The following is a 22613-nucleotide window of genomic DNA, read 5'->3' as shown; positions in this document are numbered from 1 at the left end:
TGTTTTGCAAGTTCTTTGGTAAAGGTAATGTCTATGTGATACAAGCTTAGGAAGAGTAGTTCAGATTTGACTGAAATCTCTTGGTACCGTAATAATTTTAGTTCTTTCCCCCCCTGTTGTTCTAAATGCACTCAGGGCAAAGAGTGATAGATTTCTTCCAAGAAAAAAATCAGAGCAAGTTATTTATTGCTGGGTAGCATATTTGTATCAGATGCAGTTTATAGTGGAGAAAAATGACAGTGCCTTAAAAGAGAGTTAATGTTTGAGCTACTGTAAAGGATCCTTTAGCACTTCAACAACAAACCTACCTCCCCTCTCATCTTTTAAAGTTGGTTAATATATTTCCCCATGTTCTTTGTCTTGTTCAGTTAGGACAGTGTCATCAGATGCTGGCTGCATTTGGTGAGGTGAATATTTCCTAATCCCAGGATATAGAACTTTTTTCAGGGATAAAAGTGAATTGTAGGTAATTCCTGTGCTTTGCCCTTGTGCCTGTGTGGCAGAGATAGAGGAGTGAAGTGGTCATATCACAGTATTTTTGGGGCTTTTGGGTTGTTGCCAGTTGGTATAGATTGAACAGTCTCTGCATGTGTGACTGTACCCCGTGCTTGAGCTACCTATAAGCTGGTAGGAAACAAAGGTTGTGAATGGATCAAACAGTCTTGCACTGAGAAGAGAAGGATGAGTGATAAAGGTTTGTAAAAAGCATTTAAAGCTTGGATCTCTTTGCTGGGACACTTCTGCTGTTGTGGTTATGTTAGGCCTCACTGATTTCAGAGGGGTTCTGTCAAAGTGAGTACTCTGGAATGGGGCCTTGGCCATCTGGCTGCCTGAAAACAGCTCTTGTGTCACTTCATCAACTTCCATAGTGACATGTGATCTTGCCTTGAGTTTATGATAAAATCATAGTGTTGTTGATGTGTGTGTTTGTCCTTTAACAACCAAGTTCATATGAAATATAGTTCCTCCAGATAAAAGCAGCCTTAACAGAAAAAGGACAGATTAATCTAACAAGTTTTATTCTCTGAGCTGAGACAGAGGCAGGGTGAGGGAGGTACCTGTGAGCCACAGTAATGAGTGTATCATAGTATTTCTTTACTGTATTTTGGTACATGGGGGACTCTTGTAAATATTTTTTGGCATAATCTGCTAAAATTCTGTTTTCTTCAAACAGGATTAGAAGAATAAAGAGAAGTTTAATTTACGAGAGCTGTAAGGAAGCTTTTACAACACTTTGAAATTAAATGGATTGATTTATTTTGCCTCTGATATGTGAGGTCTATATTTTGTGTCGCTATTTGCCATCTGCTGCTGATGGACTTCATCTGACTTCATCACAGCAAGCACAACAGATAGGTCGTCATCGCTAATAAAACATAAACAAGTGTGATGCTGAAATGAGATGAGGCTCCGAAATGGAACTGTGGCCACCGTGTTAGTTTTCATCACTACATTCCTCAGTTTGTCCTGGTATACTGCATGGCAAAATGGGAAAGGTAAGTTGAAGGCTTCAAGGCCAAATTAACCTTCAAGTGTTTGTATAGCAGAGGAAGAAATTGTACAGGCAATGTGCACTGCTGCTGTATGTTAGGAATCTGTAAATTGCTTGTGAACTAGATCAGCTAGATATTACCTTAATGAGGGATAAATACCTGATAGTAGATTCAGGAAAAATAGCTTGGAGTGATCCTGACTTTAAAAAGAAAAAATTGTAGCTAGGGTAAAACAAATGCTGCTGTTGGGAGGAAGGGGTCGGGTCAGGCTGAGTACTTGTGTTTTGTTTTCTTTTTTTACTTCCTTCATAGTTGTTGGAAAAAATTATGGTCTCTCACCATTGTGGTGGGGGTTTTTGTGTATTTTTTTTTCCCCTTGTTGTGGTTTGCGGATTTTTTTTTAATGTTTTTTTTCCTTTGTGCAACATATGGCCAATGGACCCAGCTGGAGAATGTTATTTTTGGTGTTGCTTTCTGTCTTGCCTGATGATTCAGTGATGGCAGTGGCAAACTGCCAATCAATGTTGTTGAAAGACTTTTCCTGCTGTCTTTGAATGAAATGTAAAATATTTCTTGTCAGAGTATGATATAAGTAATGTGAACAAATTGACAAGGTAATGGGAACTGCATCTATTATAATAACAAGCAATCTCATGAAATAATCAAATGACAATTGTATATAGTAGACTTTTACCTTCTTATTTGTCTTCGTGGATCTTGTTGCACTCTATGTGAACCTTGGAAAACTCAGTTTTTCTGAGGGCCAGGACTGCTTACTGAAAGTAAGATGTTTTGATTTTGTCCTTCGGTAAAGCAAATAAACTTGTTCAGCAGTGGGTTCTAGAAAAAAGGTTGGGGGCCTTGCTATGGGTTTGGGGTTTTTGTTCGTTTTTTTCATTGTAAGTGTCTGATCTCTTGAGAATTAGTAGACTATATCCTTCAAAGATCAAGTAATTTAAGCATGTACATTTTGTCCTAAGTGAGATTGATACATGGTTTGTTCTGAATGTTCTGTTGATGATACTGTCTTTAGTTGTGCCTCAAGTGCAGTAAGAGGAAGCTGAGATTTTCCAGCAGTACTGTGTTGTAGTGCAGCCAATTTGTGACCCTTATTTCAATATAAAAGGAGCAGATGAGTTCTGTGACATACTGAATTTATGGTGATTTTTTTTCCCCCATTGGTCACTTGTTGGAGAAGCAGATGCTTTGTGGAGTATTCTCTGCTGTAGCATTTGGGTGGTAGGCTAGCCTTCTGAACATAAGCAGCAGGAAAAAAGTCAGGTCCTCGAAATTGTGGTAAGAAATTTTAATTGGACAACAAAAGCGTAGATGTGCCAAAGACTGACAAGAAAAGGATATTTGAATAGCACTGTAAATAATATTTTCTTCATTTTTGGCTAATACTGTATTCTCTATTTAGATTTTACGTCATTGATTCATTACTTACTAAAGAACCTCACAAAAATTTTGCTTTCTCATGCACGTTATTTTTCGTTATTTGTTCTATGATTTACAAACTTTGGTTTTGTTTTTTTTTTTTGTCAAAGTGTAACACAGAGAAAAATCTCCATTAAAAGAAGCTAACAAAAATCTGCTTTTTGGAGAGAGCTGGTATAAATAACACTTAGTGATAATTTAAGCTTTTGTTTGTCAGACTGCTCTATTTTTTCATTTTTTTTTTTCCATCTGAATGCTTAGCATCAGTACTTTCTTAATGTTGGTGTAAAGGTTCTGCATGTATCTTATTCCAGATCTTACTGTTGAGCATTAAGGTGGCAATTTAAATAAAAATCAGTGTAACAACATTAGTAATATGTTAATCACAAATCACAGTTACAAAACAATAGTTTAGATAATTTAATCTTAAGGCATTGCTTCAGGAGAAATTTATATATAGAATGTTGCTTTTTTAATGTTGGGGGTTTTTTTAAACTTATGTTTTGCATTTTATTAATTTACACAGGTTAGACTTCAGTTCATCTATTACCATATTTTCAATCAGAGGCATTTCTTCATCAGTTGAAAAGGCTGAGAAACTGATTATATGTATTAAGAAACATATTTTCAAGATTGATATGACTTTATTTAGTAAGCCTTGTGGAATGGTATCCTAATTTGTTATTAACATTTTCATTACTAAGTCCTCTAGAAGTGAATATAGTGCTTGTTCTGATTCACTGAAATGCTATGGGATGTCATGGTCTCTGGTTGTCATATTTCATAATTCCATTTACATGACATGCTCTAGATTGCTGTAGGTATTTGTCAGACTTTGGACAGCAAAGTACATCTAGTTTGGGAAATACTGTTGCATTGTTTGAAAGAAAAAGCAAACTCTGAGGTTGCTGGCTTCTCAGTGATAACTAAAGCATTTTTTTTCTTAAATATAGCAACACAGTGCCTTGTTCCTAACAACCCTAATCCAGTCTTCAAGTGATTAATTTTAAGTGAGCAACTAAGATCTTTGTTGTTACTTAAAATGCAAAATCATTTGTAGAATTGCAATAGGACTGTGATGATGTGATGCTTTTGTAGAGCTGTCTTCCTTTAGTAAATATACCTAGTCGCAGCCTGTGCAGAGACTTCAAGGCGATACAGACTTTGGTACTAGTTTGAAGGGCAAAACTTCTTATCTGCATAGTAGTGCTTTACAGACTTTAACAACGGGCTGAAAAGTTGTCAGTAGTTGAAGAAAATACTGTCTGAAGTGCCATTGCTGAAAACAGCCTGGTTTTAGCTTAACCACTTGTCTGATAATGTAAATAGCCTTTCTTTCACGGGGCTATTTGTAACAAATGGCTAATTATGTGGCTTTGCTTTTGAAGTTAACTGTACTTGAAGGTTGACTGAAAGACCTCTGGTCATTGAAGAGAGTCTTCAAAATTAAGGCAAAATCTTTAGCGTTTTCTGGACCCTGTACATTGTCTATAAGCACTAGAGTTGTAAGGAAGCAGTACAGGCCCTGAATACAGTATCACACCTGGGAAAGACCTCTTTGGTGGGATTCATGAACAAGAGTTGCAAGACTGCTTTGTAGGAGCTAAAAATGTGCTTTGGTTAGCACAAATGAAGTATATGTTAGGAACCAAATATTAGCAAAACTTAGATGACATTGGTGCAGAGAAGGAGCACTTATAAAGGGTCTGCAGTCACTGCATTCACAGTTGGTCAGTTCAGTGCAAGATGTCCTTGAGTTCTTCCTAAGACTGACCTTTTACATAAGTGCTAACTTTGTTTAACGTGATCTATTTTGCTTGAATCTTGCTTTCTGGCACTACTGACCTACTCAGGGTCAAAGATCTCATTTGTGAGCTACAGAAATGCAGTGGGTTTTTTATTCCAAAGGCAGGTCTCTGATGAAGATCCAACCAGTATAAAACAGTATTATGGCCCTACTACACTAGTCACAAAAATTACACCAAAGGTGTTGAAGCACTATTTAAAGAGTGTAGTCTTGGTGCTTTGATCTTTAATGTGACTAGTGGTCTGAGTACATAATGTTCCAGGAAGCTCTTTGTGTGCCATCCAAAATGGATAGAGAACAGTCCTGAGGAGAATGACTTGGGAGTGCTAGTTGATGAGAACCTCAACATGAGCTGGCAGAGTATGTTTGCTGCCCAGTAAGCCAACCGTATCCTGGGCTGTATCAAATGAAGCATGACCAGCAGGCTGAGAGGGGTGATTCTGTCCCTGTAGTCTGCCGTTGTGAGACCCCACCTTGAGTACTTCATCCAGCTCTGGAGTCCCCAGCACAAGAAGGACATGCAACTGTTAGTGGAGGGCATGGGGGTGATCAAAGGGCAGGAACACCTCTCCTGTGAAGACAGACTGAGAGAGTTGGGGTTCCTTGGCCTGAAAAATAGACCTTATAGCAGCCTTCCAGTACTTGGAGGGGGCTTCTAAGATAGCTGGAGAGGGACATTTTGCAAAGGCATGTAGTGACAGAACAAAGGGTAATGACTTCAAACTGAAAGAAGTTAGATTTAGATTAGACATTAGGAAGAAATTCTTTGCCATGAAGGTGGTGAGGCACTGGAACAGGATGCCCAGAGAAGTTGTGGATGCTCTGATCTTGGAAGTGTTCAAAGCCAAGTTGGGCAGGGCCTTGTGGAACCTGCCCATGGCAAGGGGTTGGAACTAGGTGATCTGTAAGGTCTTTTGCAACCTAAACCATTCTAAAATTCTCTGATAATGCTTAAAATCCTCCTCTTCTGGGTGAACAAACTTTCTGATGCCTGTCATCAGCATAGAAATTGGGAAGGAAGGTAAATTACTGAATTAGGGTAGGTGTGGTAGGATGAAATTCCTCAGCAAATCATTCATTAACCTCATCACTTGGTTCTCATGTTCATACTCTGATCCTGCTGCATTCAGTTAAACAACAACAACAACAAAGGCAGCTTTTTGTGTAAAGTATGTGTGATTTTTTTTCCCTTGGTGAAACACAGTAATTGGCAGTGTCTTTTGTCACTTCTTTAAGGCATTTGGTTACTTGAAGTGGTGAGGATCTGTATTGTGAAAATCTGATGCAACTTCCCTTTAGGACTGTCTAAACTATGTGGTTTTCAGAGCAGTCTGCAACTAGTAGTTTATGTCATCCTATGTAAAAATAGAAAACATTTTTCTTTAACAAGAATTAGCTGAAAAGTTTTCTGTTTGTCAGTTCATCTAAGGGTGGTCTTGTAACTGTGGAATCTCTTCACTGCACAAAGATGGCTTATTTTTGGTCCATTGATTTAAATTCATGTGGGAACATCTCCAAGAGGACTTCTGAGATAGTTAACTATCTTCCTAGTTTGTTGAATATTCACTCATACCTAAGTAATGATGGTTGGAGCTGCTTGGGTTTTTTTAAATGCAGGATGCTTTCTCTCATTTGGAGAGAAAATGGCCTGGGCAGTATAATAGAACAGTTGTATTCTTTCTCCTCTGGCTGTTTCAATAAAATTAGAATTACCACACTTTCTCAGCTGCAATAATTGTAAGTGCTGAAAAAATACCTAAACTTGAGAGCAAGCATAAGAAAACCTAATTGAGACTAAACCAAAAAGCCTCAGCTAAAGGTCAGAATTTTTGGAGTAAGAACCTGGAATACTAATTCCTAGAGGGAGAATAGCCCTGCAGAGCCATGGAGGAAGCAGTTCAAGGCAGTGGTTATGCAAATATTCTCTTAAAAATAGATCAGAAATCTGAGAGACACATGTTAGTACTTGGCAAACATAACCCACCTTAGTTTATGCTTTGCTCCTAAGATAAGCTGCTATTTGAATAAAGGCTGCTTACATTCTTCTGGCTCCATGTTATGAATTTCAGAGTTATGTGCTGATTTCCCACTGATGCAAATCAAGACCAACCAACAAAATTAAATGGATTACAGACCGGTTTGAGTAAAGGCAGGGGAAAGGAAGGAACAGGATGGGATGCTGAAACAAAGTGCCTATAACATATCATGCCAGTTTGCTCAGAGAAGAGAGGCCTTTTAAATAGAAGGGAAGTGTTGATTTCCTTTGGAAATTCTGTAACAGAACTTCTAGGAGCTTCAATTGAAGGAAATAAGAGTTTCCCTTTTCTTTTTAACACCAGTGCATGAAAATTACTTTGGTCTTTATCTTCAAGCTTGGCTTCCCAAAATGAAAAATTGACGTAAAGTTTGTTGGCATATATCTTACTAATGTTAAAAATTAGTTGAATTCCATTAAAGGCCAAATGCAGGTTTAAAATATTTACTGAGAATCCTGTGCATGTAGTGAACATTCTGTCCTAGGTGAGTCAAGCAGGAAAGGTCTATATCCCAGCTGTTCAGGCAAGTAGCATTTAGGTCTGCATTTTCTTTGTACATCTTGTTAGGTGGGCAATATCTTGTGCCTGTTGCAGCAGAACTTAGAATCATAGAGTCTCTGACACCAATGATTTTGATGAGCTGCAGTGTAAAGGATTGCAACCAAAGGACCTTTTTCAACACTGCCTTGTCATCTTGCTTTTTTTTGTAACCTAGGTTAGCTTGACCATTTATAGGATTCTAAAACTTAGTTGCTACCAGAGTGTTTAATGACCCAACATCTTGAGGCACTGCTCTTAACTGTGTCCCAGTCATCAGAGTTGAGGAAGGGCAATACTTTTACTTGAGTTCTCTTAATGCTTCTATAGCCTGAGTCTGCTATGCTTGAATGACTCTTCCAAAATGCTGCTTGCTGCTCCCATGCAGAGGCCATCCTGTGAATGATACAGCCAACCCAGGAAAGAAAGCTGCAGCTGACATAGCTGCTCATACCCTAATGTAAGAGGTGTTTCTACTAACAAACCTTTGCAATAGACTGCAAGTCAATGTATATTTATCTTCTAGCTAGTAACTGTCTTCATAGGGTAGTTATAATAGATACAGGGTTGAATTTAACAGTGAAAATCAGAAGTTTTGCAGTGATCTGTCCTGGGTTTTATGGTGGTTGATATTATACTTAGTGAACCTGGGTGATGAGAGGGAGAGATTTCTTACACAATTTCAAGCATCACCATGTTGGGAGGAGCAGCAAAGGTAGGCAGCGAGATAGAAGTTTAAAGTAACTCATGCAGATTGGCAACCTAGTCAGGAAGTGGGTGAATGGAGAGTTGAAAGTAGGTGAAAGGGCCCCAGACAAAGGAAAACCAAAGAAGTTTGGCTTTAGTTAATCAAGAATGAAGGTTTACTGCAAATGGTATCATCAAGTTGTTGAAGAAGAAAATAGAAAGTGACAGAAAAGGGTGTTAAGTAAAGAAGCATTAAGTTACTACTTCAGTAACACACAGAAAGTCTCTCTGCTCTGTTTGGCACTGTGTCCACTTCTGCATGGTGCACTGAAAAGAAAATAGATTCATTAGATGGAATTCAAAGGAGCAACAGGTGATCAAAGATATAGAAAATACACACTGTAAGGGAAGGTCAGTGTCCTGGCATTTCTTAAATTAAAGGAAAGGTGTGAGAAGAGACGGTGACTTTCCAGTATTTTGAAAGTTCTTAAATAAAGAGAGACATATTCACTGTGGCCACAGACAGACTATAAGGGACTGAAATAGTAAGGGAGAGCAAGGTTAGGTACTGGAAAATGTTTTTGTAATGGCAAATATAGTAACATGCTGGAATAGACTATTTGGACTGAAGAATTTCCATGTAGGTGTGTTCAAGAACAAGTTAAACCAGTGAGGACAAAATACCAGTACAATGTTTGTATCAATAGAGATTTGGGCTAGCACAAATAGATTGAGTTACGCTGTTTTTTCAAGTCAATGTGACACTCCCAAAATAAGTCCTCAGGAACAGGGAAGACCTACAGCTGGCAGGAATGATCTGACTTTGCTGAAATTAGTTTTGAATGGAGGGTTTGGACTAGATGACTCCTAGAAATCCCTTCTAAGTTGTAGGTATTCTTGATCTTTGCCAAATTTAACTCCTCTTCTGCCAAAAGCAACATGCCAGTGCATTTCCTTTTTAAATAATGTTGATGTTTGAATGAGTTATGTGCATTGTGCTTTATTAGCATAATCTTAGACCCCTTAAAATAGTATTTGCTTGTATTATTGCAGATCCACTTAACAGTTCGTTGTTAATGTCCATAGTCATTTCTATAGCTTAGGAACCACAGAATCATGGAATGCATTTCGTTTGAAGGGACTTTTAAAGGTCATCTAGTCCAACTGCTCTGCAGCAAGCATGATGAAAGTATTGTGTTAGAAAAAAAAATCTCAAGTTGACTGATTCTTATTTTCAAGTGTGTTTTTATTTATTTATTTTCTCCTCATTGCCACAGTTTAGAGGAATATCTTACTCAGTAACTTTATTCCTGCTGTGTAATCATGACTTTATTTGCTGCTTGCATAACAAAAAATCTTTTTCCATTATTGATAAATTCTTTAGAATTAGAATTCTGTAAGTTGTTTCTTCTAAGGATGAGACACAGACAAGTCTATAATTTAGTCTTGTTTATAATGCAGTGTGTTTTGTTTTCCTGAACATGGCAGAAAGTAAATAGAATGTGGTTTCCTTGCTAACAGTGCAAGGTTTTATTCCATTTAGGCAGTCTGGCCTAAGAAGCAATTACTGTACAGTATTATAGAGCTGCGCTTCCAGCTACTTTTCTGGTTGTCTCCTTGGATTTCACACAGCTTGCTATCCCAGTGGATGCTTCCCACAGACATGCCACCCATCTATCTAAGAGTAAACAACAGAAACCCTGTTTTTGCTCATGGCAGCATATAGTTTTACTATCTTAAGCTCAAAAAGAATTTAAAAGTTTCTTTGTGCTATCAAGTATGGCTGTGGTTATTGTAGCCTGCAGATACATCGTAGTGTTATGTATCAATGCCATGAACATGTAAGTTTCCTCAGACAGTTCAGAAATGGGCTGAACTAAATCTTTTCTCCATTACAAATTACTAATGAAGTAGTTGTGCAGATGAACAGCCCCGAGACGTAGTTGTGCAGTCCCTAGAGATAAATTGTAGAGTTGGTGTTGGAGAGAGATTTTTGAATTAAACAAATGTGATGGGATTACATTTAACTTAAGAAGGTTGTTAAGTTGTAGCAATGTGGGAACATGGTGGAACTTTGATCTTGTTTGCAAGGAGGACAAGTTATAAAGAACATATTCTCAGAAACAGCTTGTTCAACACAGTTGTCAAGGCACAAAGAAACAAGGAGTATCAGCAAGCTCAGCCCACTCGCACATGCGGAAACAATAATCAGACTTCTGCAGTGGCTTGAATTTTGTGTCCAAGCTAATAAGAATTTGTAAAAGCTTCAGCACTTAGAATAGCATTGTTAGTTGTGAGGTGTTAGCATTCTTGAGACCAGTTATGTTCTGATAAATTTTCTAATGTCTATCTACTATTACAAATCTCATTTTAATATAGGAAGATAGCTTTTTGTGCTACAGTTCCTGACTTGTGTGTAGGCTTTGTTGGTTTCTGAGAGGAGGGAAAGGAATGATTTGAAGTAACAGTGTCTTGATTTACCCGTACAGCAACTTTCAGAGTTATTGACAATTCTGTAGTAGAAAAAAATAATTTCAAATTATTCAAAAGCTTTCATGTTGTCAGCTGAATGGTTGCTTTTCCTTCTGTGCCATGGTTCTACTTTCCTGTGTGCTTCGTTTCCTTGCCACATGTAGCTGAATGAATCCATCCAAGAATATACAGCATCTTAGTTCAAAATCTACACCCTGAACATTCAAAAATATGTGAGTGTATAGTGTGATGATTCTTGAAGAAGGTTTGCAATACATGCACCTGCATTTTCCTGGACAAAATTTCTTCATGGGAATCTTGCCTAGGCAGATATCCTTCTGAAGCAGCGTCTTTTAGCCTCAGATGGGTAGATGCTGCTGCACAGGCATCCTGTTACTGACCAGGTTACTGTATGGCCAGAAATCCCAATTGCGTACACAGACATTGCTTTAGTGTGCACAGCAAGTGACACCTTTGGGAAGAGTTATGTAAGTGCATGTTTGTGATAAGTAGTTGCTGAACAATTGCACTGTAGTCCCAAGTGCTTTTGGGATGTCTGAGAGGGATAAAGTTACTGCCCAGCCAGTTGGCATGTGCTGTGAGTCACATTTTAAGGGCGGTGTAGAGGTGCAAATGTAGTTTATGAGGAAATGTCAGGAAATATCACCTTGAGTACTGTGTCCAGTTCTGGGCCCCTCAGTTTAAGAAGGACATTGAGACTCTGGAACGTGTCCAGAGAAGGGCAACAAGACTGGGGAGAGGCCTTGAGCATAAGCCCTATGAGGAGAGGCTGAGGGAGCTGGGATTGTTTAGCCTGGAGAAGAGGAGGCTCAGGGGTGACCGCATTGCATCTACAACTACCTGAAAGGTGGTTGTAGCCAGGAAGGGGTTGGTCTCTTCTCCCAGGCAACCAGCACCAGAACAAAGGGACACAGTCTCAAGCTGTGCCAGGGGAAGTTTAGGCTTGAGGTGAGGAGAAAGTTCTTGATTGAGAGAGTCATTGGTCATTGGAATGGGCTGCCCAGGGAGGTGGTGGAGTCACCATCCCTCGAGGTCTTCAAGAGGAGATTGGACGTGGCACTTGGTGCCATGGTTTAGTCATGGGGGTTTGTGGTATCAAGTTGGACTTGATGATCCTCGAGGTCTCTTCCAACCTTGGCGATACTGTGATTGCACATTTTTGCTTTCCATAAACACATCTGTTGATCGGAAAGGTTCTAGACAGAAATAGGGAACAGCTTTATGAACTCCCATCTGTAGACATGACAGTAGTAACTTTTCCGTTGTAAACAGGGGACATACATTCATAGGTAGAAATGACCTTCTTAGGTAAGGGCTTATTTTCCCTTCTCCTCCTCCACACTGCTTTATTGAGAAAGCAGTTGTATACAATTAATGTTCAAATTCATGTTAAACAGGGATGCTGGAAAAGAGTCTAATGCTTTGCCCTGTATTTGTAATATGTTGCTTTAAAATTAACTGTATTTAACTTGGTTTATAAGTGGAATAAACTGTAAATACCTAAAGGGTGGGTGTTAGGAGGATGGGGAGAGACTTTTTTCAGTGATGCTCAGTAACAGGCCAAGAGGTTATAAGCACAAACTTGAACATAGGAAGTTCCATCTAAATATGAGGAGGAACTTCTTTACTTTACAAAAAGTCCTTCTATAAATATATTAATAGCAAGAGAACGGGCAAGGACAACCTCCACTCCTTGGTTGACATGGAGGGAAATGTTGTATCACAGGATGAGGAAAAGGCAGAGGTACTTAACACCTTCTTTGCCTCAATTTTTACTAGCAGGACAGAACGTCTTCCAGACAGCTGGCCTGCAGAGCTGGCAGAAGGAGCCAGGGAGCTGCATAGTTTCCCTGTATTCCATGAGGAGGTGATTTGAACTCTCCTCAGCAGCTTGGACCCCCACAAGTCCATGGGACCAGATGGGATCCATCCTAGGGTGCTCAGGGAGCTGGCAGATGAGCTGGCCAAGCCACTACCCATCATTTTCCAGCAGTCCTGGCTCACTGGAGAGGTCCCAGATGACTGGAAACTGGCCAGCATTGTGCCCATCCACAAGAAGTGTCAGAAGGATGAGCCAGGGAATTACAGGCCTGTCAGCCTGACCTCAGTGCCAGGCAAGATTATGGAACAGGTCATCCTGAGTGCAATCACACAGCACTTACAGGATGGCCAAGGGATCAGGCCTAGCCAGCATGGACTTAGGAAGAGCAGGTCCTGCCTGACCAACCTGATCTCCTTCTATGATCAGGTGAGCCACCTGGTGGATGTGGGGAGGCCTGTGGATGTAGTCTACCTGGACCTCAGCAAGGCCTTTGACACTGTCCCCCATAGCAAACTCCTGGCCAAGCTGTCAGCCCATGGCTTGGATGGGAGCACACTGTGATGGGTTAGGAACTGGCTGGAGGGCCGAGCCCAGAGAGTGGTGGTGAATGGTGCCACATCCAGCTGGCAGCCAGGCACTAGTGGTGTGCCCCAGGGATCAGTACTGGGCCCCATGCTCTTTAACATCTTTATTGATGATCTGGACGAGGGCATTGAGTCCATCATCAGTAAATTTGCTGATGACACCAAGCTGGGGCAGGAGTTGATCTGCTGGAGGGTAGAGAGGCTCTGCAGAGGGACCTCGACAGGCTGGGCAGATGGGCAGAGTCCAACGGCATGAGATTGAACACATCCAAGTGCCAGGTTCTGCACATTGGCCACAGCAACCCCATGCAGAGATACAGGCTGGGGTCAGAGTGGCTGGAGAGCAGCCAGGCTGAGAGGGACCTGGGGGTGCTGGTCGATGGTACACTGAACATGAGCCTGCAGTGTGCCCAGGCAGCCAAGAGGGCCAATGGCATCCTGGCCTGCATCAGGAACAGTGTGGCCAGCAGGAGCAGGGAGGTCATTCTGCCCCTGTACACTTCACTGGTTAGGCCACACCTCGAGTCCTGTGTCCAGTTCTGGGCCCCTCAGTTTAGGAAGGAGGTTGACTTGCTGGAACGAGTCCAGAGAAGAGCAACAAAGTTGGTGAGGGGTTGGAACACAGCCCTGTGAGGAGAGGCTGAGGGAGCTGGGGTTGCTTAGCCTGGAGAAGAGGAGACTCAGGGGTGACCTTATCACTCTCTACAACTACCTGAAGGGAGGTTGTATATAGACGGATGTTGGTCTCTTCTCCCAGGCAGCCAGCACCAGAACAAGAGGACACAGTCTCAGGCTGCACCAGGGGAGGTTTAGGTTGGATGTGAGGAAGTTCTATACAGAGAGAGTGACTGCCCATTGGAATGGGCTGCCTGGGGAGGTGGTGGAGTCGCCATCATTGGAGGTTTTCAGGAGGAGACTTGATGGGGTGCTTGGTGCCGTGGGTTAGTTGTTTAGGTGGTGTTGGATTGGTTGATGGATTGGACGCGATGATCTTGAAGGTCTCTTCCAATCTGGCGTGTTCTGTTCTGTTCTGCTCTACTTTGATGGTGGTAGAGCACTGGAACAGGCTGCCCAGAGAGGTGGTGGAGTAGCTCTCTCTGGACTCATTCAAAACCTACCTGGATACCTTCCTGTGCAACCTGCTCTAGGTGAACCCGCTGTAGCAGTGTAGGGTTGGCCTTGATCTTGAGGGGTCCATTCCAAGGCCTATCATTCTGTGATTCTGTGTAAGTGAATGGAAGTGTTCTGGGGTCCAGAGAGTAGTTGCATTAGGTTTTGTGGTATTTTAGCTGTGTGTTGATTGCAGTGATCAAGGATTTAAATTGAGTGAAGTTGAGAATTTCTCCTCGTTCAGAAAAAAAAGGGATGCTAGGACATTAACTATATGTTGCATATTCAGTACCAATGGCTTTAAGCTGTTCTCTGGTGCTGTCATAATACAAACTAATGACTCAGGTGGTGAACATAGGATGGCTGTGGTTAACTGTTTTCAAAAGAAATACCACTGCAGCTACTTTCAGCTTAAGATATGCCACAGTATCCTCTTCTTCCCTTCAGTCACTCCTTCATAACACATTTTACTCTGTTTTCTGTGTTTAGTTCAAATTTGGTGTTGTTAGTAGCACTGCATTCCTGTAAGTTTGGAGAAAACTGGCTGTGAGGACCAGGACAGAGCCTCTGCTTGGCCCCATGGAGAGAAGGGCTGGAGCTCAGCTGCAGTGTTGGCTTTTCGAGCTGTGCAGCCGCTGCTCACGTTCTTGTGGATCATCCAATGGGTGCAGAGTTTTGTCTGCTGAAGCACTGCTGTATTTTGCTAGTGGTTAGAGGCAGATGCTGTTAACATGAGAAAGGTGTATGTGTATTAGAAAGACACATACAAGGGGGACAGCATGAGGGGTTGTCTGCCAAGGCCCAAATGCTGGTTCTGCTGACTGGGGTTATAGTGACAGAGGAACAGAAGGATGTCGACAGGAATCTTGAGGAGGAGCTGGGGTCAGCGGGACAAAAGGCTCTGTAAATGAGAAGGGGTAGAAACAGCTGTAGGAAAGGAGATCTCCGAAACTTGTGTGTATGCAAATCAGGTTTGGGTGTTCTCTTCCCACCCTGCAATCCTGGCTCTCACTAGGCACACAAAATTACCAGAGTGCCAGGTGATAGAGTTGTTTTATTTAAAATTTAAGCAGACACTTCCACATAAAATTGATTTTGATTACGTTTTGATAGTTCATGGAAACGCTGGCTTAATCCCACTTCAAGGTGTCGACAAACTGCTTGTGATTGTATTTGCATGTGTATTTTTGTCATCTTTTGAATTACTGATGAATGGTCTTCTGGGTCTGGCAAGAATCTGTGCTTAAGCCACTTGCTTTTATCTGTATCTAGTTGTACTGTTTGTACATGTTTTCTGTCATCTTAAATGTGCCCTAGAAGAAAAGGGCATTCATGGCTGCTTTGCTGTGGTGTTTATTGAGACTACAGATGAAGTTTTCAAATGGAAATTGAAAGTAGGAGGCTGACTGTTAGCTAAAAGGAGTGTTGCTGTTTGTGGTATTTAAGTGAAACTGTTGGTGGCTGATGCAGTTGACTACCCTTCATTCTCCAAAACAAAACCTTTATAGCAGATTAATTTGTATGCTGCAATAATGTCATAAAAGTGTTGGGACACTAAACAGAAACTTCTTTGCCATGGATGTATTGATTTGAATCTTTCAAAAGTAGAAATGGAATCTTAGATACAAATTCTGTAATGCAGAATCACAGAATGGTTTGGGTTGGAAGGGAGCTTAAAGATCAACTAGTTCCAGCCCCATTGCAATGGTGGGGCTCATGGGACCAGGCAACTATGGTTGCCTTATGCAAGGCCTCGTCCAGTCTGGTCTTGAACCCCTCCAGAGAGGGGGCATCAATGACCTCCCTGGGTAACCTGTTCCATCCTCTCTCTACCTTCACCATAAAGAACCTCTTTCTAATAGCTAGTCTAAATCTCTTTAACCCTGAATATGTGGGTTTTATAAATGCAGTCCTGTCTGAGTATTATATAATGCTCCTCCTTACTAGAACTCAAGTTTGTCATCAGTATTTTCTAAATTACAGTTATTTAAGACTTTTGGGTGCTTCCAAAATGAAAAGGACCATTCTCAGTTTTTAACAAATAGTTGGGTTTGGTTTTGTTTTTTTCTGTCCTTTGAATTGGGAGGTCTTTCATCACTATGATGGTATGGGAAGCATTTACTGGCTTCAGTTATGGCTGTAAATTAACATTGTGTTATGTTAGTGACACAGTTTACAGGTGTAAAGAGCTGGGAAAGGGGGAAAAAAAGTTGATTCCAGATCAGTGAGCTTTTTGAATTTTCTTAAATGTATTACATCATGAATGGAAGGAGTGGGATGTGTAACCTTTGACAGAAACATTCTCTTTAGTTTTAAAATATAGCTGTAACTGTTAAAGCAGGATGTTGATGTGGAGGGATCAGATAGGTAAAATATTTTAAAGTATGGAAAGTGGGTTTAGTTGATAACTGGCTATTTGCAAGATACAAGTGACAGGATTAGAGGAAGATGTAATGATTACCGAATCGATTACAAAACTTGGCTTACTGGTTTTGCACTCTGGTTTGGATAATAAACATTTTCAACAAAAGAGGGCTTTTATGGAAACTTGTTTTCTCTCAAATCCTTGTTCCAGTTTTAAATTACCACATGAGTAATAAGCAGATTCAAAGATTCTACTTTTGTGGTTTCTGTTATGACAGAGAACACTGTTTTAGTAATTTGAATTACAAGTTTAGTAGCTTATGAAAAAGTGATATTCAGGTAATTACTTTTCATTAAAAAACACACAAACCCACCCAACCAAAACCTAAACAAAAAAAAGGTCCCCCCCTAAAAAAAAAAAAAAGGAAAACAAACTGTCCTGAGGGTCAAACCCCAAAACCCTCACCCAGACAGTGGGTTAAGCACCTGTGATTGTGCAAACAACTTCCTGAGGTATAGATAAACATGTAGCACGTGTAATTAACTTTGTGACTCAGCTGCAAACTGTATACGCCCCTGGCCATGTGCAGATATGCCACATCCTATAGGTTCAGTTATCAGGTTTCTCTGTTACCAAAGGGTGTTAATTGTTTTGGGACAGTATTTAAACCTGATGAGGAGGTAGGCAACTTGCCTTGTTCTTGCCCAGATAGCAATAAGAGCCAAATGCTGCCAGAGTAGCAACTGAAGAATTTGTCCTAACAGGCAACAACTACACCCAGGCCTTGCACCTGAACCAAGGCAGAAGGGGGAAAGATCCAAGAAAACTGAATCCCAGAAGAGCTATGGAAAGGCTACAGACAGGTGATGGAGCACACGAGAGAGAGGCTCCCTTGCCCTCTCTGAGCCAAGGGACGCTCGAATTATAGCCACAGCATCTGGGAAGATACTGGGCAGAGGAGCAAGCTGGTTAATCTGCCACAGAATACCATTTGTGGGAAGCCGCAGATCACAGAACCTGTAGTTCCAATTTGAATCACTGTATTGGAAATTCTTAGATCTGTACTTAAATCATTTAACTGTCTTTATATTTGGAATGTAATACCCACAACCAAATAATAGAACCTGTAAATATACTTAGTAAATAAGTTACGGCAGTGTTTGAAGATACTGCTGCCAGGAAATAGTAAATATAAAATATATTAAAATAAACATTTTATTACACAAACAAACAAAACCCACATCAACAAACCCCAACCAACAACAAATAATCAAAAAACCCTATAGCAAAAAAAATGCAATGGCAATACTTTTGTTCAGCAAATGCTGTAGTCCTTGAGTGTTGCTAAGAATGCAGGCTGACTATTGACCTATTCTGTATCTTTTAAAGTGTGTTCAGTGCTGTGGTTTAATGCTTGCCTGAACTGGAGCTTGAGCAGTAGATCTTCTGCATAAAAGTTTTAGTCAGAGTTGTAGCATGGCAGTTAGTTTGAAGAATTGCTCATCACATAAATATCATTGTAAAAGCTGTCACTGAAGATTGTGTTCCTGTTTTTGAGGTAATGCTGCAATTTTTGACCATTTCCATATTTATTTTGCACTGTTGTACACTTTGAGTCTTCTACAAGACAAGTAAGAAATACTGAAGTGGAGGGTTTTAGTGAAGGTTATTTGAAGGTAATTTTTTCTGACACTGTGAAGAGTTCAAATTGCATGAATTCAATGGGTTTTGTACTCAGCTGAGCTGCTCCTTTATTAATTTCTTAAACTGAACTCTTTCTGCTATATATGTCTATTGTATTAATTTTCCTTGTACAGCTTTGCTTTTTGGGAATAGAATCTATGAAGCTTTTATTTATTCCTTACTGTTTCTATTCAGGGCTAGAGATGTGTTAAATGCTGATTACTTATTGTGGAACTGATTTAACAAATGGTTTCAGTGACTTTTTTTTATCACTTTCCATTTAAAGAAGTAATGGCAGCAGAGTTGACAGTGCTTCTTAGCACTGGGAATAAAATAAAACCCAAATAGCTGGAACCTAAAAAGCCCTGAGGATTCTATTCATCCTGGGCAGTCTTGTTTACTGGATAAAGAAGTATGAGTGCTAGTTAACAGTCAGATCAGGACAAACCAATTGCAAATATGAGATTTCTTTATTTTCATCACTCTACCCTTCTGTTCTTTGTTTTAAAAGAAGACCTTCATCTTAAGTGCTGCCAGTAACTTTCTCATACACATCATGTGTTTCATTGTCCTTATTGTCTGAAGCTAATGCTTCTGTTAACTTGACCTCCTTAGTTGTGGGTGTCTAGATTTTCTGATACATTATTTTTATTTCTTGTGTCCAAAGAACATTCAGACCCTCTGTCAGTCCTCATCAGTGGAGATTTGAGAGTGGTGTCATAGTGGGTTTTATAACTGTACAGCAAACTTTCTAGATTACCTTTCTGTAAGGAACAATGTGTATATGGAAGCAAAAGTGAGCAATTGCATCTGGAGACACTGAAAACTTTTCCTGCCTGCTTTGTCCAGCTATTAAAAGACCCCTTAAGTAAATCCTTTATCAGTTGTCATTATTTGGCTGCTTTGGCTTTCTGATTCCTTGGGATTGGTTTTCCTTTAGGGAAATGTTCTATAGCTTTTTATAAAAAAACCCCACAACCTGAACCTACCTGATGTACTACTTCATACTTCCATTTTGATTGGTAGATTGTATAGAAAGGACATAAAAAAAGGCAGGGGGGAGGAGGGAAGGAAGTGGGTTCTTGTAATCCAATCTGCTTAGTACTCACACTTTTATGCTTTGAGAAAGCAGAGAGGTATTTAACCTATGAAAAGGTTTTTCACTTTTGAAAAATGTTTACAAGTGAATTGATTCCGAAGTTTATATTTCATAATAAGCTTTTACCAGTTGATACTGCAAAAGTTACTATTTAGGTTGTTGTAAAAATTGTAGTGAAAACATCAGCTTCTGCTGCAAAGGAATGTTTAAACCAAAGTATCTGAGCTGAGATTGGATCAGGCCCCTCCAAACTTCTGCTAGTGCATTAGAATGGGAGAGAACAAAGCCTACAATATTTGTAATACAGATCCTTAAATTGCAAAATGTGAACAAGTTGCAATGAAACATTATTAGAATTGCTATTATTTAAATTTTAAAATAACTTAAAAAGTTAGCAAAAACCCCACGAGAACCTTTACTGTAAAATAAGCTGTTCTTCCCAGTGAAAGCTGCTTGAATAAACACTTACAAAAACCTTCCACAAACTTTCAGTCCTAATAAATACATTTCTATGTGGCAAACCAGGGCAGTAAATGGTAGTTCTACTGGATTGTTTTAGCAGATTGAAATACTCTATTGCTGAAATGAGCTGTCATCTTGAGTAATGAGATTAAGGATTGAAAAAAAGACTTGCCTACTTGCTTTTCTAAACCTTCATACAGGACCTTTTTAAAAAATTTGTTTCATGAAGCAGAAAATGTTTTATCATGATTAGTTGGATGTATTTTTCTTGCCTAAATCATCTGTCTTACTTTACCGTCTTTAATACTACAGAATACTATAAAACAGTCTCATATTCTTTAATCCCTCCAAAATGATAAAAGAGCTTTATGAATAGATGTAGCTACAAATTCAGTAGCTATAAAGGCTCATAGGATCAAGTGTTGAAAAAGGACTGATAAATTTGACCTTGAGCAGTTTTCTTAAGAGCTTTTATTTATAGCATGTCTCTTGTTAGCATTTAGAGTATATTGTTTTATTCTGTTTTGGGATGGTTGATTACTTTTCAGCTTCAGATTTTTTATTTCAATGTAACTTGCTTACAAAATGTTTTAATTTCAGTTAAGAGCAAGGAAACTAATTAGCTCATGGGGAGTAGTCATCCATGGTAATATATTGCAACATTTTAAGAACACTATATAGGAGATTTGGGGCATTTTCAAGACAGAATCAGCATTTGATTTGTAAGTGTACTTGGGATTTAAATAAATTGATCAGCATCCTTGATGCAATTGTAACAAATTGGTACATCAAACTTGTTACTGTCTCTGATGGGTGGAGTGATGTTAACTATTGTGGGGGTTTAAAAAACGGGATTAAATGAGTTGTGGAGTAAATTATCACAAAAGTACCGGGTTTAGCACTTAATATAGTAAAAATATGTAAATAAGTGGAAGAATCAGATGTTTGCTGTGAAGCCTGAAGTTGCAGGTTCTGTTGGTTTGGGGTGAGAGTCTAGTGAGAAGGAGCCCTGGAGCAGAAAGAAGAAAATGGTTGTCACAAGGGTGGACCATAAACTTAACTGTTAGATTAGTACATTTAATATTGCTGCCAGTGAGACACTGTTCATTTGAATAACCCTGGGACAGAGGAATGATCCTGCCACATGAGGCTTTCTGTTCTCCCTTACTTGTGTTATTAATGGAATATTTGTGTGCAATGCTTTATTGCCAGTCAAAGCCTTTTGTCTGTATGTCAGACAGCAGTCAGTTCTTCCTGTTCGTATTTAATGCACAAAGAGTGAGAGGTGTCAACAATTGAGTTAGAGCTGCAAATCTAAATCAGGCCTATAGTGTGGTAAAGCTAAGCCCTCTGTACTTGATGCCTTTTAATGAGCGCCAAATCTGTGACTGGTTACCTTTTTCTGTGTGTCAGATTCATCAATATGGATATTTAGCTGATTGGTGATTTGAAGGAAGGCTCAACTGCCTGCTGTTGATATGGGAAGGTCGTAAAGCTTTTTCTGATCTTGTCTGATGCATCTACCTTTGGAGACAAGGTAGATACTGTCATAGAATCTTGAGTGAGTCATAGCTTGCCTTTTTATTTTTTAATACAGTTACTTTGGTTCAGTATGTTGCATTTCCAGTTGGCCTGTGATTTAAAGTATTTGTGAACCTGCTTGTATGAGAACAGCTTGAAAAGCTTTCATGCTGCTTTTTTTTTTGTGTTGTTAATGGTGCTTCTTTTAGCATACAGTAAAAGGCTTTCCTTGAGGGAGAACAGCAATACTGAGAGTCTCTGAAATGTTCTTGGGGTTTGTAAAGGTCTTCATGCAACTGTTTTCTTCTACTTCCACACAACACTCACCCTCCACCCCACCAAGTAAAAAGTGTAGTGAGAGGGAGCATGTTACACAGCAGCCACAGATCACCTCCCCCTACCCCCCACCCCTTTAGAGAGTGGCAGGTTTTTTACTGAAGTCACAGGCTATCACAGTATGGCTGTTGCAGCCTGCATGGAATCAGAAATTTTGCAAAAGTTGCCAAAAAGACAAATTTCCCCCTTTTTTTAAGATGTTTTGTGGCATCTCTAGAGGGTCAGAAAACTTTTTTGATTCTGCGGTGTCTGTACCTCCTTTCCCAGGTGCAACATTAACAAAGGTGGGTGTGTATGCAGAGCATCTAAATATGTGCTCCTCTGTTTTTTTGCTACTGACTAAGATATGTAAATAAACTCTCATATCAATATTTGTACAGTTTTGGTCAAGACTCTGGTGTACTTACATGCTCTAAACAACCTCAAATTGCACCTGGACTTCATTGGTGCATCTAAGTAGTTCTTCACACTTCTAAATAGTGGATTTAGCAGCATCTTAACTAGGAGTCCTGTTCAACTGTACTTTCTGTGTTTTAAGGTTAATAGAAACACGCAGGAGTTTCAAAAGTGCATTTTGGTGGAGGGTTAGGTGATCACGTTCTTTCTTTGAACCTGATCCATTGCATTTTACTTTGTGGGTGGTTTATGGTGAAACTTGAAGTAGTTAGAGCTAGCAGAATTTTGTTGGTTATGTAGATGTCTGTACTCCATCCAATTTAAAAGTACACCCAAAGCAGTCTCCTCACATAGTTTTCATAATAGAATTGACAATTTCAGTTGGATGGGACCTACATCTGTCATCTAGTCCAACTGCTGGACCAATTCAAGGCTGACCAAAAGCTAAGCATGTTGTTAAGATATTTGTATGAAGTCCTTTTGAACACTGACAGACTTGGCTCATTAAAAGAATTTCTTTTTGCTGAAGAAAAAAAAAAAAAAGAGCTGTTGATGATTTTTAATGGCACTGAAGCTGAATAGTCATGGATTTGCCTTGGTTGTGTTTCCAGGTTGCTTTTGCCATTTAGTTGTTCAGTATGTGTTTAATTTGGAATTGTGATACAGTGAGTGTTCTGCCAGTGCAGGTAATTTACCTAAAACTGAGACTGTTTGCTATTCAGCTGAGTTGAGATAATCTGCAAAA

The 22613-nt window shown here is 39.8% G+C and overlaps 1 protein-coding gene across 1 annotated transcript in view; it reads left to right on the top strand.

Annotated features, from left to right (window-relative positions):
- Positions 1 to 384: 384 nt before the first annotated feature.
- Positions 385 to 22613, top strand: part of MGAT4A (alpha-1,3-mannosyl-glycoprotein 4-beta-N-acetylglucosaminyltransferase A) — a 79878-nt gene continuing 57649 nt past the window's right edge. Inside the window, exons 1-2 of the mRNA XM_009903042.2 lie at positions 385 to 402; positions 1175 to 1496. Of these exons, the coding sequence (XP_009901344.1) occupies positions 1403 to 1496 (94 nt within the window). The 5' untranslated portion in view covers positions 385 to 402; positions 1175 to 1402. The remainder of the gene's footprint in view (positions 403 to 1174; positions 1497 to 22613) is intronic.

The sequence above is a fragment of the Dryobates pubescens genome, chromosome 7 (assembly GCF_014839835.1).
Source record: "Dryobates pubescens isolate bDryPub1 chromosome 7, bDryPub1.pri, whole genome shotgun sequence".
In the NCBI taxonomy this organism is placed as follows: domain Eukaryota; kingdom Metazoa; phylum Chordata; class Aves; order Piciformes; family Picidae; genus Dryobates; species Dryobates pubescens.
Note: the sequence above shows the minus strand (reverse complement) of the source record. Positions and strands in the feature narration are given on the sequence as shown.